The following is a 20,090-nucleotide window of genomic DNA, read 5'->3' as shown; positions in this document are numbered from 1 at the left end:
AAACCTAGCCAGGTGCTAGGTCGCTGGATTCCTTCTGTGTGTGACAGCGCTACATCTGTAGGCAAAGCCGACTCCTCGCCTCCCATTACTATATTCAGAGGAGCATGGAAGAAAATAATTTGTGGAAATTGGCACAGGTGCTGAACTGAGCAGCACAAGACAGCCTTCGGCCCATTCGAATTCCTTCTTTTGAGGATTATTTTTTACTTTTTAATTTTTTAAATTATTATTTTTTTTTTATTTGAGGGTCTGGGGATGAGATCCAGGGGCATTCAACCTCCGAGCCACACCCCCCTGCCCTATTTCTTATTCTTTATTTTGAAATAGGGTCTCACTAAGATGCGGGGTGTGGGAGGGGGGGCGGAGGCTAACTGAGTAACTGAGGCTGTCCGCGAACCGTGATCCTCCAGTCTCAGCCTCCTAAATGCTAGGATTAAAAGCGTGGGCCACCACCCCTGGCTAGGACTATTTTTAGATCAGCTTAAATAAGGGCCAGTTATTTCGAAGAATAGAATAATAGAGCTTTTCTCCCTTCCTCTCTTTTTTCTTTCCTTCCTTTTTCCTTTTTTATTCGAGGCAGAGAGATGTCCCCGGGCTGCAGCAGGGCACGGTTTCCTCACGTCTGGGGATGTGTTTCTCAACTGGCAGGGCATACACAGCTGGAGGTGTTCCAGAGGGCTTGGGTGTCCTCGGGAGTAAATGTTTTAATAAAGGCCGTACTTCCGCTGGGTTAGTTTTTATGGTTGCCCTCTACAGAGGACCAATGACAACTTTCTGCTTTGTTTCTTTTGAATTGGTGCAAAGTCTAAATAAAAATGGTTAAGGAGGACGCTTGCGTTCACAGTTGTGCCAGCGGCGATGGTGGAACTTAAGACGGGGGTGGAGGGGGCAACCTAAGTTTGGGAATCAAGGTCCCAGGCTGGGAAGGAGAACAAACTTCTAGCAGCAACGTGGTGGTTAATGGTCCAGCCTCCCGTCCCCATCCTGTCCCCGCCTTGGGGGAAACCCGCAAGCAGAATGGAGCCAATTCCCCCCAGAGTCCTGGGAGAATGATTCCCAAGGCTTCCTTATGCATCTCTTTATTGGGGCTAGAGAGCTAAAGGATCCTGAGACGACATTGAAACCCCAGCAAAGCCCCTGAGCTGCGCGCGCTGACGTGCCGGGACCCCACCGAGTCCCCGGAGGTCAGAGCCTCGCTTCCCTGGGGCGCCTCTGAACCAGGAAGCCCCGCTCACGTTTTTGCAGAGTCTCAGCTCTTTCTCTTGGGCTTCCCGGTGCTCCTTCTGGGCATCTTCCTTTTTCAACTCTTCTTTCAGCGCCGAGCACTGTGACGGGGAAGAAGAGCAGAGAAAGGGTTTGCTGCTGACTGCGCGGGGGGGTGCAGGGCTCCCAGGGATCCCACTTATGCCCGAGAGCGTTTTCTGCCGCTGGGACTCGCCTCTCCGGGATCTGAGGGATGAAGTGACTCTGTCTCTTTCAAAAGGCAGAAATCCCACCAGCAGGAAAGTGCAGCTCGGAGAGCCCGTCTGGGGAGACCTGCGATGCCCTGGCGGGCTCCGAGCACCAGGCCCACGGGAGTGCTCAGCATGGAACTGCCCGGTGGTCAGAGCAGAAGAGGAAGGGCTTTTCTGGAGGACAACTGACAGCAGGCCTTAAGAGCAAAAGGCGGGCCTTGCTTCTGCCCAGGGATGCCATGTTGGGAACACAACCTGGACCAACCAGCGAACGTGAGGGTTCAAGAATGTCCTTCACAGCTGGACGTGGCGGCGCACGCTTATAATCCCAGTACTTGAGAGGCTGAGACAGGAGGATCGCAGGTTCACAGCCAGCCCCAGCTACTTACTGAGGCCCTCCACAATTTAGTGAGAACTTGTTTCAAAAATAAAAAATAAAATAAAGGTAGGGGTGTCGCTCAGAGGTATAATGCCTCTGGGTTCAATCCTTGGTGCCACACACACACACAAAAATGAATGTTCTTCACGGTATTCTTAGTGAGCAGGTGAGAAGAGAAAGAGAAAGAAGAGAAGAAGAAGGGGGAAGAGGAGAAGGAGGAGGAGGAGAAGAAGCAGGAGAAGGAGGAGGAGGAGAAGAAGCAGGAGGAGGAGAAGGAGGAGAAGGAGGAGGAGGAGGAGAAGGAGGAGGAAGAGGAGGAGGAGAAGGAGGAGGAGGAAGAGAAGGAGGAGGAGCAAGAGGAGGAGGAGGAAGAGGAGGAGGAGGAGAAGAAGGAGGAGGAGGAGAAGAAGGAGAAGAAGGAGGAGGAGGAGAAGAAGGAGGAGGAGGAGGAGGAGGAGGAGGAGGAGGAGGAGGAGGAGGAATAGGAAGTGGAGGAGGAGGAGAAGGAGGTGGAGGAGGAGGAGGGGGAGGAGGAGGAGGAGGAGGAGGAGGACATGGTGTCTCACACCATAATCCTAGTACTCGGGAGGCTGAAAAAGGAGGATCGAAGGTTTGAAGACAGCCTCAGCAATTAATGACATCCTGTTTCAAAATAAAAAGGGTATAGCTTAGAGGTAGAACGTCCCTAAGTTCAATTCTTAGCTAAAAAAAAAAAAAAAGAAAGAAAGAAAAAAACGAAAGAGAAGAAGATAACCACATCTCCAACAACAGGGGACTGGTCTGTTACCCAGCGTGCAGCTTTAGGACCAATGGTAAGAAGTGAAAAGCAGGAAGTATTTGAAGTTTCCAGAGCTGTGATGACATAAGTCCAGTAGATATTTCTAGGGAATATATATATATATATATATATATATATATATATATATATAGCAACAAGCCTGCAGCCGGGCGTGGTGGCGCACGCTTGTCATCCCAGCATTCGGGAGGCTGAGACCTGGAGGATCACGGTTCGCGGACAGCCTCAGCTACTTAGTGAGGCCTCTGCAACTCAGTGAGACCTGGTTTCAAAATAAAGAATAAAAAATAGGGCTGGGGGTGTAGGTCAGAGGTCAAATGCCCCTGGGTTCCATCCTCAGACCCGAAACAAAAACAAAAACAAAAGCCTCGTCGGTGGGTATACACTGACATCTTCATACTGATTTCTCAAGGGCAGCATTTATTTTCTGTGCTCTTTATTTTTGCTTTTCAGTATTATCTATTTATTTTTCTAAAATTTTAACACACCGAAGGCGGGGGGGGGGAGCTATTTCAGAGGTCCAAGACAGCGACTCCATTTAGTCATGAGGACCCCACGTGCTGAAGGCAGGCGCTAGCTGGAGGTGCACACTGGACCAGGTCAAAAACAATCTGAATGTGTTTCAGGAGGGGACCATCAGACACCTACTGGATTTTCCTCTTTCTTTCACCTGGATCCATGTCCCTCCCACCTCCGCCCTCTCCAGTAAACAGAGATCAGGTTTAAATTCTGGAAGGCCAGGGCTGGGTGGGGTGTGTGTGTGTGTGTGTGTGTGTGTGTGTGTGTGTGTGTGTGCTGTGCAGGGGCGGAGGGCACAGCTGGAAGCCGCCTCTCCCTTCTCGAAAAGGAGTCCTCCTTCCACTGATGGAGACGGAGGGCACAGGAGCTCCAATGAAAGTAAGCCCTCCAATGGTCGCCTCACCCCGAACTCCTCCTCTGCTGTCCACAGCTCCAAACTGGGCCGCAGGGAGCATGGAGCGCCGCCCGCCTTGACCCTGCAGACCGGGCCCCTTGCGGACAGGGTTAGTGGGTCAGGCATCTCAGTGCTTGCCACCTGAGACGAGGCCTATCGGGTTTTTACTTGACTTTTCAAAGGAGACAACACAGACACAGAAATCTCGTGCCCTTGCGGGACCTGGATTCTCAAGTCAGCACTACAGGCAAAATTTGCAAAGAGTCAAAATCACACTGAAAGGGTCTTAAGTGCCCACCAGGCCCATTTCACTCAGAGGGATCCTCAGGTGTGCTCAAGTCCAAGGGAGAGAGGAGAGACCCCGTGTGTCTCTGCTGTCCACATCCTGCTTTGCAGGTGGTGGTAGGGACGAGAGGAAACTCCATTCTGGTTCTTTGTATACAACAGGAGTCTATTCTGTTTTAATATTGACTATTAGCCAGGTTAATGTCTGTAACACTAGTACTTGGGAGGCTGAGACCAGAGGATTGAAATGTGGAGGCTAGCCTCAGCAATTTATCAAGACTCTGTTTCAAAATAAAAAATAAAAGGCCTGGGGGTCTATATCAGAGGTAAAATTCCCAGCTCTAAAACATATTATTATATTTAATATTTTCTTGCCATAAAATATATGCTAATTTGTATAATTCTTACAGGATTAAAAATACTTTTTCTTTTTTTGTGCGGTACTAGGAATGGAACCCAGGAGTCTTCTACCTATAGGCTACAGTCCAGATCTACTTTATTTTTTATTTGGAAACAGGGTCTTACTAAGTTGCAGAGAGCTTCACTAAGTTGCTGAGGCTAGCTTCAAACCTGAGATCCTCCTGGCCCAGCCTCCCAGTGTATTACAAGTGTGCACCACCATGCCCGGTAAACAAACTACTTTTTAATAGGTTTGGGGAAATATCTGCTGGGTTAGCGTTCACATCTTTACTGTTTTAAGCCATATGCACAGTGTTCTTTAAACAGCTACAAAAGTCTGGGTACAGTGGCACACGCCAGTTATCCTACGCCTTGGAGGCTGAGACAGGAGGATCGAAGGCTTAAGGCCATCCTTAGCAACTTAGCAAGACTCTGATAATGATGATGATGATGATAATAATAATAATAATAATAATTAGGGCTGGGGATATAGCTCAGAGGTAGAATGCTCCTGGGTTCAATACCCAGCACCACACACACACACAAAAAAAAAAGTAAAAAGGGCTGGGTGCCCTGGGATGGAGCCCAGTGGAATCCTGGGATTCTCACCCTGGAGCCCAGCGCCTCGAGCAGCTGCTCCTTCTCTCTGTTCTGACTCCGCAGTTGACCGACCTCCTCCTTCAGCTGTTGGACTTGTTCGTTCCTAGCTAGCATGTCCTTTTGCAAAGATGTCACCATCCCTGTAAGTGAGTAAAAGAGTCAGAGGTCAGAGAATGAAGACGAAGACCACTGTCACCGCAGCCACCGCTGCTGGCACCGAGGAGGGAGACTTCGCTGAGGGTCCCAGAAGCCGGGACGGGGCTGAGAACGACGCCCGCTGAGCACCGAAGGCCTCAGGGAGAATCGGGAGGAGTCAGAGGACCAGGCTGGCGCGGGGAGGACGTGTGCGGGGCGCTGCGGGAGGAAGCCACGCGCGGGCCCAGGAGCAAAGGCCCAGCAGAGACGGGCGGGAAAGGCAGCGCAGCCTGGGGCGGAAGGGCGTGTGTCGATGGGGTAGATGGACTCACGCTTGTCCAACTTTGAAACCCGTCTCTACCATTTATTACACTTATTAACTCTTTCGTGTTTAACTTATTACTGTAGTTAACTTATTGACTCTTAACTTTTATACCTAGTTTTTCTTCTTTCACTGATGGTGGTTGAATCCAGAGGCTCTCCCACTGAGCGACACCCTGGCACTTCTTATTTTTTCTTTTGAGACAGGATTGCCCGGCCATCGAACCTGGCCTCGAACCTGCCATCCTCCTGCCTCAGCCTACCAAGTCGTTAGGGTTATAGGCATAGGCCAATGCGGCCGGTTGGCTCAGTGGTCTGGAGCCAGTGATTTCACCTCCCACCATGTGCACAGTTCTGAAGGGTGAAGCGAGATGGTCTGACATGTTTAATACACTTAGCAGAGTGGCCGACGTGGTGCTTGTTACGCAGCACCTCTGCTTTGTAGCAGGCAGCTTTTGATGGCCGCAGTGGTGCCTGTCACCTAAGACTCGGGTCCTTGGGTTGCCATTCCCAGCCCGGACAGGGCTGAGGTGACCAGTGTGACACTGTGGAAATGGTAGGACGAGACTTCCCAGGCTGGGTCGTAAAAGACTTTATGGCCAGTCATGGTGGCGCACACTTGTAATCTCAGTACTTGGGAGGCTGAGACAGGAAAATTGCAGGTTCGTGGCCGGCCTCAGCAACTTAGTGAGACCCTCCACAACTTAGTGAGACACTGTTTCAAAAATAAAGAATAAGCCAGGCGTGGTGGCACACGCTTCCCAGCATTCGGGAGGCTGAGACCTGAGGATCATGGTTCGCGAATAGCCTCAGCTACTTAGGCCCTCCGACACTTAGTGAGACCGTTTCAAAATAAAGAATAAAAAAAAAATACTAAAAATAGGGCTGAGGGTATAGCATGGAGGTAGACTGCCCCTGGGCTCAATCCCCAGTACTGGAAAAAAAAAAGAGAGACTTTATGATTTCCTCTTTATGGACTTATTACTCACTTGGGGAAAGCCACGTGCCACGTCCTGAGCACCCTGGAGCACTTTGGGGGAGGCTGGCACCCACGTGCAGGTCATTCTGGAGGGGACCCCAGCTCTGGCCGATGCCAGCAGCTCCTGTGGACACTGTGACTGCAACGCGAGGCCTGCCTGAGCCAGAGCTGAGTCACCCCGCATTCCTGAACCCAGGAGAACTGTGAGGTTTTTGGACCCAATGACACTCATAGCAAATACACTATTATGTTATCAGATGGAGGGAAAACAGAAAGGGGGTGTCGAAATGCACTGGTCCTGGATTATCTCAGACGGCTCTTTTCCTGGAAGAACATCTGTCCCAGGTTTTTGGGTATCAATTAAGCAGGTCTGTGTGAAAAGGAACAGCATGAGACAGAATTTCATTTTAAAAATAGCTTTGGATGGGAGTGGTGGCACACACCTGTAATCCCAGAGTTTAGGAGCCTGAGAAAGGAGGATTGCAGGTTTGAGGCCGGCCTCAGCAACCTAGTGAGATCCTGTTTCAAAATAAATAATAATAGTGATAATAATAATGATAATGATAATAATAATAATATAACAAGGGCTGGGGGTGTGGCTTGGAGGTAGAATACCCTTGGATTCAATCCCCAGTGCCTCGCATGTACACACAGAACGTCATGCTGGGACTCAGCTGAGTTTCTTGGAAACAGGTGAATCCCTTGAGGTCTGGAGCTTTGTTAGGTGGAAGCATAGTCCATCTCAGTCCATCTGCCCTCTCATCATGGAGGACGAGATTTGTGACACACTGCTGGCTTCTGTCGGCCTGGTCCCTGCAGGGTTACCATGAGCAAAGCCCCTACTGACCTGCGAGGGCCCAGGGAGGGAGTGGGAAATGAGCCTGTGTGCTGTGAGCCACTGAGACCTGGGGACTGTTTGTTACTGCGGCATAACCCAGCCTAGTGCTTGTCATACCTGAGTGTGCACCCCAAATACCTAGAGTTGGAAAATGCGGATTCTCATCAAAAGGTCTGGGTGGAGACTGACAGTCTGTCCTTGGACCAGGTAAATGGATGTCGATGGTCCAAGGATCGAGCTCTGAGTGGCGGGTGAGGGTCTAGCCCATCCCAAGCCACGCCCAAGCCCAGGCCTGTGGGGATCCCTGATTAGAGGGGCTGGTGTCTGAGACAGGCTAGCAGCGCAGCAGACACATGACAGGCAGAAACCAGCAAGGTCTCCTCAGGTCCCTCGTGTACGGGGCAGAGTTGCCCACAGGAGGCGCCCAGCAAATACTCGAAGACATGAGGAAGAGCAGGGCCACGATCCTCCTGGCTCAGCCTCCCAAATGCTGGGATTATGAGCGCGCGCCACCACACCTGGCTTCATTGCAATCCTTTAAAAGACCCCAGATACATGCCTTTTATTCAAGCCTGATTACTAGTTGCCTTTCAGGACTGCTGACACTCCTTTCCCCTCTTCAGGCGTCTAGATGAGTCATTCTCTGCTTTTCAAACCCCCCATGGCTCTCCCCACTACGCTTAGAACAAAGCCCAAGCACCTCCCTAGGAAGGGGCCTTGCCTCCTACTCTGCCCCACAGCCCCTGTTCCCCAGCTCCGGCCACACAGCCTGCAGCTCCTCCAGCACGCAGTTCCTGCCCCAGGGCCTTTGCACTTGGGCTCACCGCCTGGCACAGCCGGGGTCCTGCCCACCAGCTCTTCTCCTTTCAGATCACTCCCGAAGCACTTCACCACCTGTTGTCCAGTTATATTTTCTTTACAACATGATCTGTTCTCCCTCTCTGTTCACTTGTCTGCCGCCTTCTCCCAAACGTGAGCCCTCTCGTTCAGTACCTAGAGCTGCACCTGGCACCCCGCGGTCGCTCAGTGGATGTGCAGGTCCAGGCTGATAACAGGGTGCCTGGCGAGGGTGGGCCAGGGGTTGGCCGCCCTTCCCAATTGAGTTCTTTAGCACCTACCTATCTCCGCAGGTCAGTTAGCAAACGGGGTTCCCTGGGCCCCCGGAGCACTAGGGTGAGAGGCTGGGGGTCTTAAAGCGATGGCATTCTGCTCTGCATGCACCCCAGCCTGGTTCAGGAGACTGAGCGCCGGGCCTCCTGCAGTGCTCAGTGCTCAGCAGATCAGTGCTCAGCAGGCCTGGCTAAGAGACAGCTTTGCTCAAATATCAACCATGGGCTGACTTCAAGTTAGGCCTGCGCCCGGAAGCGGATGGCAGATTAACCTCTCCTGGGGACAGAATCTCATGCACAGCCTGTAGGGCGGCTGAGCACGCGGGCTGTGTCCGTGCACAGGGAGCGAGTGTGGAGGTCGATTGGTGATGTCTGCCGGGGTTGCAGCTGGGGGTGGAGGCAGCCTCTGGGCACAACGGCAGAGCTCACCTGCCGTGATGGCGTGGTCCCTCTTCAGGTTCTCACCCTCATTCTTCAGGGACTTGATTTCCAAGTTCCGGTCTGACAGGGTCTGGCACAGCACCTGGCTGTAGCCTTTCTGGAGGGCGCTGATCTGTAGGGGGAGGCAGGACATATGCGGGTCAGAGGGCGCAAGCTCGGGCCCGGGACCACGGCACCCCCAAAGCTGAAGGAATTCGGACTCATCTTTGCTTAGGGTGCTGGGGAAGCCAAGTGTTTTAGTTTTGATGGGTGGAAGGAACAGGGGAAGACTGCTTCATACACAAATAACACATGATCTGTGTGTGTGCGTGTGTGTGTTACTGGGAATGGAGCCCAGGGGACATTCTACTTAGGAGCTACACCCTCAGGCTTCTTTTTAAAATCTTGAAACAAGTTGTAAGTTGTGGAGGGCCTAAGTTGCTGAGGCTGTCCTCGAACCTTCAATCCTGTTTCAGCCTCCCGAGTACTGGGATTGATTACAGGTGTGTGCCACCACGCCTGGCTGACCCACGATTTTCTCATGGTGCTCACAAAGGGGCCCAGGCCCGGCTGTCCCCCACCCCCGGGGACACCTGCTCCTGTGTGCCTTCCTGTGACCTGAGCTCTCTCAGCCATACATAACTCCATCAACAGAGCTTTGCAGTGTCCCTGAAGGATGTCCCCAGGCCTCCTCCATTTTGCAAGCGAGCGCTTGAAACTCAGAGATGGGGTCGCTTGCTCAGGGTCTCACAGCTGGCCAGAGGTGGCGTTCTGGCTCAAATCCAGTTTTTTATTTCTATTTTTTCTTTTGGTACTGAGAATTAAACTCATGGGTGTCCTACCTCCAGGCTATGTCCCCAACCCTTCTGGTTTTTTATTTTAGTAAAACAGAGTCTTACTAAGTGACTCAGGTTCTCAATTGCCAAAGCCGTCCTTGAACTTGCGATCCTCCTGTCTCAGCCTCCGAAGTACTGGGACTACAGGTGTGCACCGCCACACCTGGCTCAAATCCAGTGTCCAGGGGCCTGGTTCAAGGCTTCTCATCCAATCCCCTGGGCTCCAGGCCAGGACGCCACTGTCACATCCTGAATGTGCAGGTGGCTCACGCTTGAAATCCCAGTACTTGGGAGGCTGAGACAGGAGGATCATAGGTTCAAGACCAGCCTCAGCAACTTAGCGAGGCCCTCGGCAACTCAGTGAGATCCTGTTTCAAAGTAAAATAAATAAATAAATAAAATGGGGCTGGAGGTGTATCTCAGAGGTGGAACACTTCTGGATCCCATCCCCAGTACCCCTTGAACTCTTCCTCCCCACCCCCCAAAAAATACTAATTCTCAGACTGTGTGAATGCAGATCAGCCCTGGAACCCCAGCTTGCTCGCCTCATTTGTAGATGCAGTTACGGTCCCGATTTCATAGGGTTGTTGAAAGCATCTTAATGTTGTGTACGTAAAAGCGCTCAGACCACGCCAGGCTCAGGATGGATGGCTATCGCATGGTTATCCTGCGGTGTGTTTTAGCCCCAGCCTCCCTTGTCTGTCTTGGAGAAAGAAGGTAGAGTGGCCACATTTTTGTTGCATTTGTCAATCTCGTCTAGATGCGCTCAACACCAGCACGATTGCTACCGAGAGGAAATACTAGAATCCCCGGTTAATCGTGGATGAAGAGGTGTGGGAGGGGGCGCCCTCGGATAAGGCGGGAAAGGGCTCAGCGCGCCTCGCCAGCAGATGGCGCTCACGGTCTTTGTTCTGGTTCCTGCCTGAAACCGGAGATTATGTCTCTGGCAGAATGCCCAGGATGACTAAGGTCTCACATTTTGTCCGGCTCATTTCATGCACCCTAGTTGTTTTAGATTCTATGACTCTATGCATGCCCCCCCGGGGGGCATCTGAGACACTGGAGAAGGGGTGTATGCTGGAAGAGGGGGTTCACAGATAGCTCTGACCCTATTCTCTCTGAGTTTATACACATTTGCATGTTTGAGCTTTGCAAAAACTTTGAGTAAAAAAAAAAAAAATCACCTCTTCCTGTTGTCTGTGGAAGAAACTCCCATGAAAGATACTTGTGATTTAAAGAAGACGCGCTTTTAGTTCCCAGCTTGATCGTGTGTGTGCGCAGTACCAGAGGCACTCACTATATGCGGGTGAATTTACGGGAGGGATGGGAAAAGTTGTTCCCCTAAAGATATCAGCGCTGTCCGCCAGATATCAAACATTCCCATCTAAGTATCAGAGCAGCTGTGTTGCAGATCTCAGGAAAACCACACACTGTTTTCAAACCTCTTCAATGCTTTCATTACCAAAAGAGGTATCTGCGTCAGCTGTAAGAGGCATGAATCCCAAGATATGTATTATACGCCTGTTTATTCTGCATAATAAAAGGGGCACTGGATCATAAGCAAGTTAATGGTGCTAGGAAGAGCGATTGCTTAGAGACAAGAACCCGGCTGCTGCTTAGCACACGTGGTGTGGACTGCGTGTAGGTAGCCATGTCTGGCGGTATCGTGGTGGATCGAAGGTGTCTGAGAGCGAATCATCACGCACATACTCTCAGGGGCCTGGGGAGAACAAGAAAGTACTCAGGGCAATAAATCACCCTGCCATGTGGCTTGTACCTCTGGCAGTATGTCCCGCTGGCAGCGGAATTTTTTTTTTTTTTTTTTTGGTGGTACTGGGGTTCCTGGAAGCCCTTCTACCTCCGGGCTACACTCCCAGACCTATTTTTACATTTTTTTTAAAATTTGGAAACAGGGTCTCCTAAGCCAGCGCGCGCGGCTGGCTTCGAACCTGCGCGATCCTCCTGTCTCTGCCTCCCAAGCGCGGGGATGACAAGCGTGCGCCGCCACGCCCGGCTGGCAGCGGGATATTTAAGAGCCTAGAATCTGAGCAGACAAAACTGGGTTTGGATTCAGACCAGCCGCATCCTCTGGCTCACGGATGCCTTGACGTGAAATCGCCTCTCTCCGTCACGAGCAGACTAAGGTGGAGGGAGGAGGCCACCGTGCGGTAAATCAGAGCAATTATTTATAGATAATTCCTTGGTGAGAAAACTATTTTCCAGCTATCACCAATCACTTTAAACAATTCTGTGATTGTGATCTGCCGACACAGACTCAAATCATGTGAGAATTAATCATCCCTACGTGGGACTTTGCTCCAGAAAGCTCCGAAATAGGAAAATTTCTCCAAAGGATATTTTTCTCCATCTGATGGCAAATCTGGGCTAAGACCAAGAAAAAGAGGTCCATCAACGAGGCAGTTGCCATTTCAAGGTGGCTCGCTGCAGCGGCAGTTTCTATAGGAGCTGCTACTTCCACTCTTCTTTCAAAAACTGGTCTAAACTGGTACAGTGGCACATGCCTATAAATCCTAGTCCTTGGGAGGCTAAGGTAGGAGGATTGCAGGTTTGAGGACAGCCTCTGCAGCTTAGCAAGACCTGCAGCAACTTAGTGATATCCTACTTTAAAATTAAAAAAATAAAAAGCTGGGGGGTATATCACTCGAAGGTAGAACTCCCCGGGTTTAATCAAGAGTATTAAAAAAAGCATGTCTAAAGAAGAGTTGCTCATTTATTTAAATATATTAAAAATATTTGAATCCGGGAGTGGTGGTGCACGCTTGTAATCCCTGTGCTTGGGAGGCTGAGACAGGAGGATCGCACGGGTTCCAAGCCAGCCTCAGCTACTTAGTGAGATCCTGTTTCCAAATAAAATATACAACAGGTCTGGGAGTATAGACCAGAGGTAGAAAGCCTCTGGGTTCCACCCCCAGTCCCACCAAAAAAGAATATTTGCTCACTTGTTTATTCTGTTGTCTCCTTCATTGGAGCACGTTAGTCAGCTTTCTGTTGCCATAACAAAATAGCTGAGATAATAAACTTAAAAAGAGGAAAGGTTTATTTTGGCTCACAGTTTCAGAGGTTTCAGGCCCTGTTGCTTTGGGCTTAATATGAGGCAGTATATTATGATTGGGAACATGTGGTAGAGCAGCTGCTCACCTGACAGTGGCCATGAGAGAGAGAGAGAGAGAGAGAGAGAGAGAGAGAGAGAGAGAGAGAGAGAGAGAAGAGAGAAGGAGGAGAGAGAGAGAGGGAGGAGAGAGAGAAGAGAGAGACAGAGAGAGAGGAGAGAGAGAAGAGAGAGAGAAAGAAAGAGAGAGGAGAGAGAGAAGAGAGAAAGAGTGAGAGAGAGAGAAGAGAGAGGAGAGGGAGAGGGAGAGAGAGAGAAAGAGAGAGAGAGGGAGGAGAGAGAGGAGAGAGAGGGAGGGAGGGAGGAGAGAGAGAAGAGAGAGAGGGGAAAGAGAGAGGGAGAAGGGCCTCAGCTCTTAAGGGTGTCACCACCTCCCAATAGCACCATCTACTGAGAACCAAACCTTCAACACATGGGCCTTTGGGGCCATTCAAACTCTAGCAGAGCATAAGGCGGAAGGCAAAGACCACGCTTTCCTTGTTCTCTGCTAAATTCCCAGTGCCAGAAGAGGGCATGGCAACAAATACTTATTTGAGTGAGCAATTGAATGAATGGAATAGTGAAAGGATCAACAGATCCGGTGCTGTTCCAGAACCCATGCACCCCATTCCCAGCTCCCCGGGGAACACTTGAATCTGCAGAGAGTATCAAGCCATAGCAACACTATGTGTTTCCTATGCATGCACACTTAGGATAGAGTTTAATCCATAAATTAAATACACTTAGTGATTAACAACTACTAATAAAATAGAACAATTATAATTGGTATGCTATTAAAATTATTAAAAACTTATTAATCGTTTATTTCTGGCAGTTTTCTTTTAATGTTTCCTGATGATGGTTGACCATGCGTTACCAGAAGCATGGACGAGGGGGACAGCTGTAAGTAGAGTTCTGGAAGGTAACTGGGCCGAGCACTTGGTAGCACAGCCCAGGTTCACCATGCTTTCAGCCTGTGATGAGGCATGCAAGCTTTGTTCTTTTTAGGGCACCATTCCCAGTCCTAGAGCTGTGTGCTACTTGAGCTGGGTATAGAAGGGAAGGCAGAAAGCAAGAACCCAGGCATCAGGCATGACCACAGTGGGAACAGCATTATGCACTGGTCTCAAGTCCACCAGCGGCCTATTCCTATTCCATTAACTTTGTTGAGATACAATTATGTACGACATCAATGACTTTTCCCCCCCAAGGAATTTGGATCTAGTTTCCAGAGAAAGAACAGGCCTGATAAGTCCAGACATTCCAGGCTGAGAATCTGGGTGTGGTGGACTCCTTCCCGTTAAATGAGCCAATAACTGCCCTCAGGTCTGGTGAAAGACTTCCATGTATGGAAGAGTGGGGTCTCCTGCTCCCCTCTCAGCTGACCGCCCGCAGCTCTTCCCAGATGGGGCTGTGTGTGATGTGCTGTGCACGCTCTTGGCAGCATCCGGGCATCTCTGGGCTTGCCTTAGTCTCCCATCTATGTACTGGAGGTCACAGAATATTGTGGGTTGACATCAGTTACACATCTAAAGCGCTTTGCCCTACTAAGTGCTAAGGTTGTGCTGACTACACCGGAAGCCGCCAAGCCTCTGCTCCTGTGGGTTTGGGACCTCAACCAGCACGCGGCCCGGCCACCCTTCCCGGCTCCCTGGGCGGTCCCTGGGATCCGGCCCGCGAGCTGTCACCCTGGGCTGCGCCTCCGGGGCTCTGACCATCTCATCTCTGGTCCTACCTGGCTCTTCAAGTTCTGGATCTCTCTCTGGTTGGCGCCATCGCTCTCATCCAGACCCTGAAACTTCTGGGAGACGTTCCGGTCGCTCTGCCGGGAGACGACGCTCTCCGACAGCTTCTGGCTCAGCTCAACCACCTCGTTCTGCAGGTTGGCGATCACCGTGTCTTTGTACTTGGACTCGATTTCGAAGTCCGAGAGCCGGCTGACTTCTCTCCCCAGCAGCAGAATTATTTCATCCTGGGTAAAGATCACATGGGACGATCACTAGGTGCGGGGCTGGCTGCAAAGCTGAGCTCATTTTAAAACAGAAAGAAATTTAGGGGAAATTAGAGAATATTACAAATAATAGGATGTAATGTCATTCTTTCAGGAAGGAGAGGGCAGGTGTCCAGAACTCCCTGTGTCACTTGGAAAGCCTCAGAAAAGAATTTGCTTAAAACCACACACTCTCTATGAGATGTTTATAATAGATGCTTTTACCTTAAAGGTACAGAAAGCTTCTTTCACCCTGAAATCATCCTTTATTTTAAACTCAGGGCTGTTCTACCTCTGTGCTCTACCCCCAACCCACTTTATTTTTTATTTTGCAATAGTCTTGCTTAGTTGTTGAGGGTCTTGCTAAATTGCTGAGGCTGGCCTCAAACCTGCGATCCTCCTGTCTCAACCTCCCAAGTACTGGGATTACAGGCTTATGCCACCAAGCCTGGCTTTGAAATCATACTTTCATACTGAGAACCACCATTTCATTTAGGAACTTCTGTGGCTAGAAGGTTATAGTATTTCCAGGAATCAGCTTACCAGGCCCCAGGATGGCACACTGGGGACCTGGAAAAGGAATTAGGAAAAGAATATTCCATTCAGGCACACTCTCATTATACTGAAGGCCTTTTTTTTTTCTCCTTCTTAATTTAAAGGATGGAAATCTGGGTGTGGTGGTGTGTGCTTGAAATCCCAGCATTCGGGAGGCTGAAGCTGGAGGGATTGCAGTTCGTGAACAGCCTCAGCTACTTAGTGAGGCCTGAGACCCTGTTTCAAAATAAAGAATAAAAAATTGGGCAGGGGGTGTAGCTCAGAGGTCAAATGCCTCTGGGTTCCACCCCCAGACCTGCAAAATATAAAAAAATAATAAAAATTTTAAAAAGCCGGGCATGGTGGCACACTTGTAATCCCAGCATTCGGGAGGCTGAGACCGGAGGATCATGGTTCGCGGACAGCCTCAGCTACTTAGTGAGGCCCTCTGTAACTCACTGAGACCCAGTTTCAAAATAAAGAATAAAAAAGAGGGCAGGGGGTGTAGCTCGGAGGTCGAATGCCCCTGGGTTCTACCCCCAGACCTGACCCTCAAAAATAAATAAATAAATAAGTAAATAAATAAATAAATAAAATAGGGCAGGGGGTGTAGCTCAGAGGTAGAATGCCCCTGGGTTCCACCCCTAGACTAGCAAAAAAAAAAAAAAAAAAAAAAGAAGAAGAAGAAGAAGAATGGAATCCATTCAGAAACGTTTCTTTTCCCTTTCCTCCCTCCTGTACTCCTGCCCCTCTGGGATGGAGACACACAAATTTATTTCAGGTAACCGAGTCAGGATGGTAAACGAGAGGAGACTGGTAATCTATTTGCATGGGCTCGGGTGAACTTTGTGTTGGAGAAAAATCAACATTACCCACAGGCATAACTGAGCCAGTCTTCTATCTCTCCCAAGGAAAAAGCAAGGTAGCTAAAAAACTTATTAAGTTTCCCCCCAAAAGGGGGAAAAAACCCAAACTACTTATGGAAAGTCATCAATAAAATGTCAGGAAAAACATCCCCAGATGTTCATACACAGATGCAGAATTTCTGAACCATTACTTTTAAAGGGATCCCTGAGCCGGGGATGGGGGCGCACGCCTGTCATCCCAGCATTCGGGAGGCTGAGACCGGAGGATCACGGTTCGCGGACAGCCTCAGCTACTTAGCGAGGCCCTCTGCAACTCAGTGAGACCCTGTTAAAAATAAATAAATAAATAAATAAATGAATGAATGAATAAATAAATAAATAAATAAAATATAAAAGCCGGGCGTGGTGGCGCATGCTTGTCATCCCCGCGCTTGGGAGGCAGAGACAGGAGGATGGCGCAGGCTCGAAGCCAGCCGCGCCGGCTTAAGAGATCCTGTTTCCAAATAAAAAAGTATAAAAATAGGTCTGGGAGTGTAGCCTGGATTTAGAAGGGTTTCCAGGAACCCCAGTACCACCAAAAAAAATAAATAAAATAAAATAAAAAGTAAAAACGGTTCTCTGCTCTCCCTACCCGTCCCACTGTGGGAAGAGGGCAGCGCCTCTGGGGCCTGAGGAGCCTCCGGGGCGGATCGACCCGGCTCCCCAAGCCCATCGCCCGCCACGTTGCCCGGTGACCGCAGATGCTTCTGCGGGGCCAGAGGACTGGACCGTGGCAAGTGATAGTTTCAAGTCGTGGCTGAGTGGGGAGAAATCAAGCTGGACCCCGCTCCCAGCTTTGCTTAATCCCCCTGCTCCGGCTCCGGCTTCTCTTTTCCTTCCCCTAACCCTCGTGCTCTTTACCAAGGCTCTCCTCGGCCCAGCTGTCTCTGACCTCAGCTGAGTGTGTTTTCCCGCCAATGCTCTACCAGGAGTGATGGATTCGGGAGTTACTGTGGCGAGTTGGCAATTAGCCAGACCTGGGTCTGAATCCCCGTTCCACCCCTTGCACTCTGCGGCCTTGGGCAAGTTACTTAACCTCTCTGAGCTTTGTTTTTTTTCCATCCGGTAAAGTGAAGGTGATAACATATATATATATATGTTTTTGTAGAACTAGGGATTGAGCCTAGGAGCAGTCTACCTCAGAGCTACACCTCCTGCCCAATTTTTTTTATTCTTTATTTTGAAACAGGGTCTCACTAAGTTGTGGAGGGCCTCACTAAGTAGCTGAGGCTGGCCTCGAACCTGCACGATCCTCCTGTCTCAGCCTCCCAAGTGCTGGGATTACAAATGTGCGCCACCACGCCTGGCTTGATAAAATCTATTTTGGAGACAGGGAAGATTGAGGGAACTAATGAATGTCCAGTGCAAGAGACATAGCACACAGTAGGTGCTTCATAAACACCGTATTTGAGATACAACATCTGACGATATAAGAGGTGGTTTCTTGGACCACTGGGAAAAGGGCACTTCTGGGTCACAGAGAGACACCGAGGGGGCAGAAGGTCCCCGCGTGGCCCCCTCCCCGGGACTCTCACCTTGTCCTGCTGGGCCATGTCCTGGTCTATATAAATCTCCGAAGGAGGCGCCACCCCAGGAATTCCCTCGGCCGTGGGTGGTTCCGACAGTTCCACGGGGCTGGTCCACACTAGGGCACGAGATGGACAGAACACAGACACCAGGTTTTCCGAAGCCCCGGGGCGCGGTTTCAGATGCGCCACCGCGACCTTGGTCGTACTTTACACGTCAACCATGGCTGCTCTTCACTGCCCCAACACCCACACTGTGTGGCCCATGAAGCTTAAACCCCTCCTCTTTGGGTCTGTGACACTGATTTCTTTTTTAAAATTTTTATTTAATTTTTATTTTTTTATGGGTCTGGGGATGGAACTCAGGGGCATTCAACCTCTGAGCTACACCCCCTGCACTATTTTCTTACTCTTTATTTTGAAACAGGGTCTCACTAAGTTGCAGAGGGCCTCACTAAGTAGCTGAGGCTGTCTGTGAACTGCGATCCTCCGATCTCAGCCTCCGGAATGCTGGGATTACAAGCCTGCGCCACCACGCCTGGCTGACATTGTGATTTCTGATAAAAATATGTATTTGGAGCCAGGCATAGTGGTACATGCTTGTAATCCCAGTACTTGGGAGGCTGAGACAAGAGGATCGCAGGTTTGCGGCCAGCTTCGGCTACTTAGTGAAGCCCTTCCCAACTTACTGAGACACTGTTTCAAAATAAAAAATAAAAATAGGGCTGAGGGTGGGTTAAATTCCCAGTACTGCAAAAAAATGTATTTGGACATTATACTGTTTCCTGACACAGATTCTAAATTTCCTGGACTCTCCAAAGTGGTAAGTGTCCTCCTGTCAGCTGATGAAATGATGATGGCTGTGGTCCCTGGACAGCCTCGGCATGGGGCTGGTTGCCAGGCAACTAGAGGGTCCATCTTTCAGCCACCCCCCCCCTTGGCCTCTGGGGATGGAGGAGGCTGAACGTCCAGCCCATCAGCAACGGCCAATGACTAGATCAACCCTACTCATAGGATGACGTGTCCATAATCCCCTTCCTCACCCCAGGACAGGGTTGGAAGAATTTCTGGTCCCTTCACTACATGAAGATGCCTGGGGCAAGGGGCACCTGAGGGGAGAGGGGAGCTCTGAACCCCGCAGACCCATCCTATGCACCTCTTTATCTGCCTGTTCTTTTGTATTAAGAATACATATTACCTGTTCCGGAGGTAAAAGCTGTGTACGTGTCTTATTTCTGTCACTGAACCTTACTATGATGTCTAATTATGATGTACCCATAGAATGAGCTTTTTTGGTGATAAGTTGGCAATGGTCAGCAGAGTGTTTCCCTGCGGTCTGTGAGCCATGCTAATGAATGCTCAGATCTTAGAAGGGGACCGTGAGAGTCTCAGTTTAGGGCAGGTCCATCAGAAGTGCAGGAAGCCTGGACTTGCAGCTGGCATCTGTACTGGGGTGATTCTTTTTGGGACTGAGCCCTGAACCTGCAGGGTTTGACGCTATCTCCAAGTAGATGTGTAAGACCTGAGTTGAATTTATGGCACTAGTGGGGTTGGAGGGTCGTTTGAGGGGAGCTATAGTTTGGGTCTGGAGTGTCCCCAAAGGCCCATGTGTTGTGGGCTTGGTTCACAGCCTCTGGGAGATGATGGAACCTTTAGGGGGCGGGGCCAAATGGGAGAAAGTTAGGTCATTGGGCGTGTCCTTGGAGGAAATATTGGGACTCTGGTCCTTCCTCTCTCTCTCTCTTTGCTTTCTGGCAGCCATGAGGTGAGCATCGTCCTCCCCCACATACTTCAGCCATGATGTGCTGCCCCGCCGCAAGCCCAAAGGCAACCAGGCCAGGCGGCCGTGGACTGAAACCTCTGGGCCCATGAGCTCATATTAACCTTTCCTATTTTAAAGTTGATTGTCTCAGGTATTTTGTTGCAGTAGAGGAAAACTGACTAATACAATGGGGGAAAACTTCTCTCACATTTTGGTGACTAGAGGTGTTGTGAGAGTAGAGATAACTTTTTCCCCCCTGTATATACAGGCTCCTTATTGAATAAGTTTGCCCATCCCGGTGTAGAGCATTTAGCTCTACTAATATCTGTTAGCTATTTTTATGGTAATTGTGTCTCTGAAAACACATAAGTGGATTTGTATTACAGAGATCCTTCTCCGACTTACTTTTGCACCTGACATACAGCAAAGCCCTCCTTCCATGGGAGTGTTTGAGTAGTACCACATTCTTTTTATTGGCAGCGTTGTGGTCCCTTACATGAATGCACTAAAATCTACTTAACAAGGATCCACCTGTTAGATGTTTAAATGTTCTGATTTTTTATGATGTTTAGATGTTCTGATTTTTTTCTTATGTATCCTCAATATTACCAAGGCTGTTTATAAGACTTTCAGGGATTTGGGCATTGCTATGTTTCAAATCCCCACTACAAATATATTGTAACAAACATACCACAATTTGCTGACATCAACAGGGGAAAAAAATTTTTTTTTTTTGGTGTCGAAATTTTTAAAAGGATTTCTATAATTCTACTTCCGAGATTACTTGGCCCCGAGTGACA

At 49.7% G+C, this 20,090-nt stretch overlaps 1 protein-coding gene across 1 annotated transcript in view; it reads right to left on the bottom strand.

The window, feature by feature from the left end:
- FHAD1 (forkhead associated phosphopeptide binding domain 1) overlaps positions 1-20,090 on the bottom strand; it is a gene marked incomplete at both ends in the record, with an annotated part of 141,645 nt that overhangs the window by 85,176 nt on the left and 36,379 nt on the right. Inside the window, 5 exons of the mRNA XM_080691309.1 lie at positions 1,236-1,325; positions 4,836-4,966; positions 8,638-8,761; positions 14,309-14,545; positions 17,538-17,647. Of these exons, the coding sequence (XP_080547435.1) occupies positions 1,236-1,325; positions 4,836-4,966; positions 8,638-8,761; positions 14,309-14,545; positions 17,538-17,647 (692 nt within the window). The remainder of the gene's footprint in view (positions 1-1,235; positions 1,326-4,835; positions 4,967-8,637; positions 8,762-14,308; positions 14,546-17,537; positions 17,648-20,090) is intronic.

The sequence above is a fragment of the Muscardinus avellanarius genome (assembly GCF_963383645.1).
Source record: "Muscardinus avellanarius genome assembly, chromosome: 3".
NCBI lineage: Eukaryota > Metazoa > Chordata > Mammalia > Rodentia > Gliridae > Muscardinus > Muscardinus avellanarius.
The sequence above is the reverse complement of the archived record's forward strand: the minus strand, read 5'-3'. Positions and strand labels throughout refer to the sequence as shown.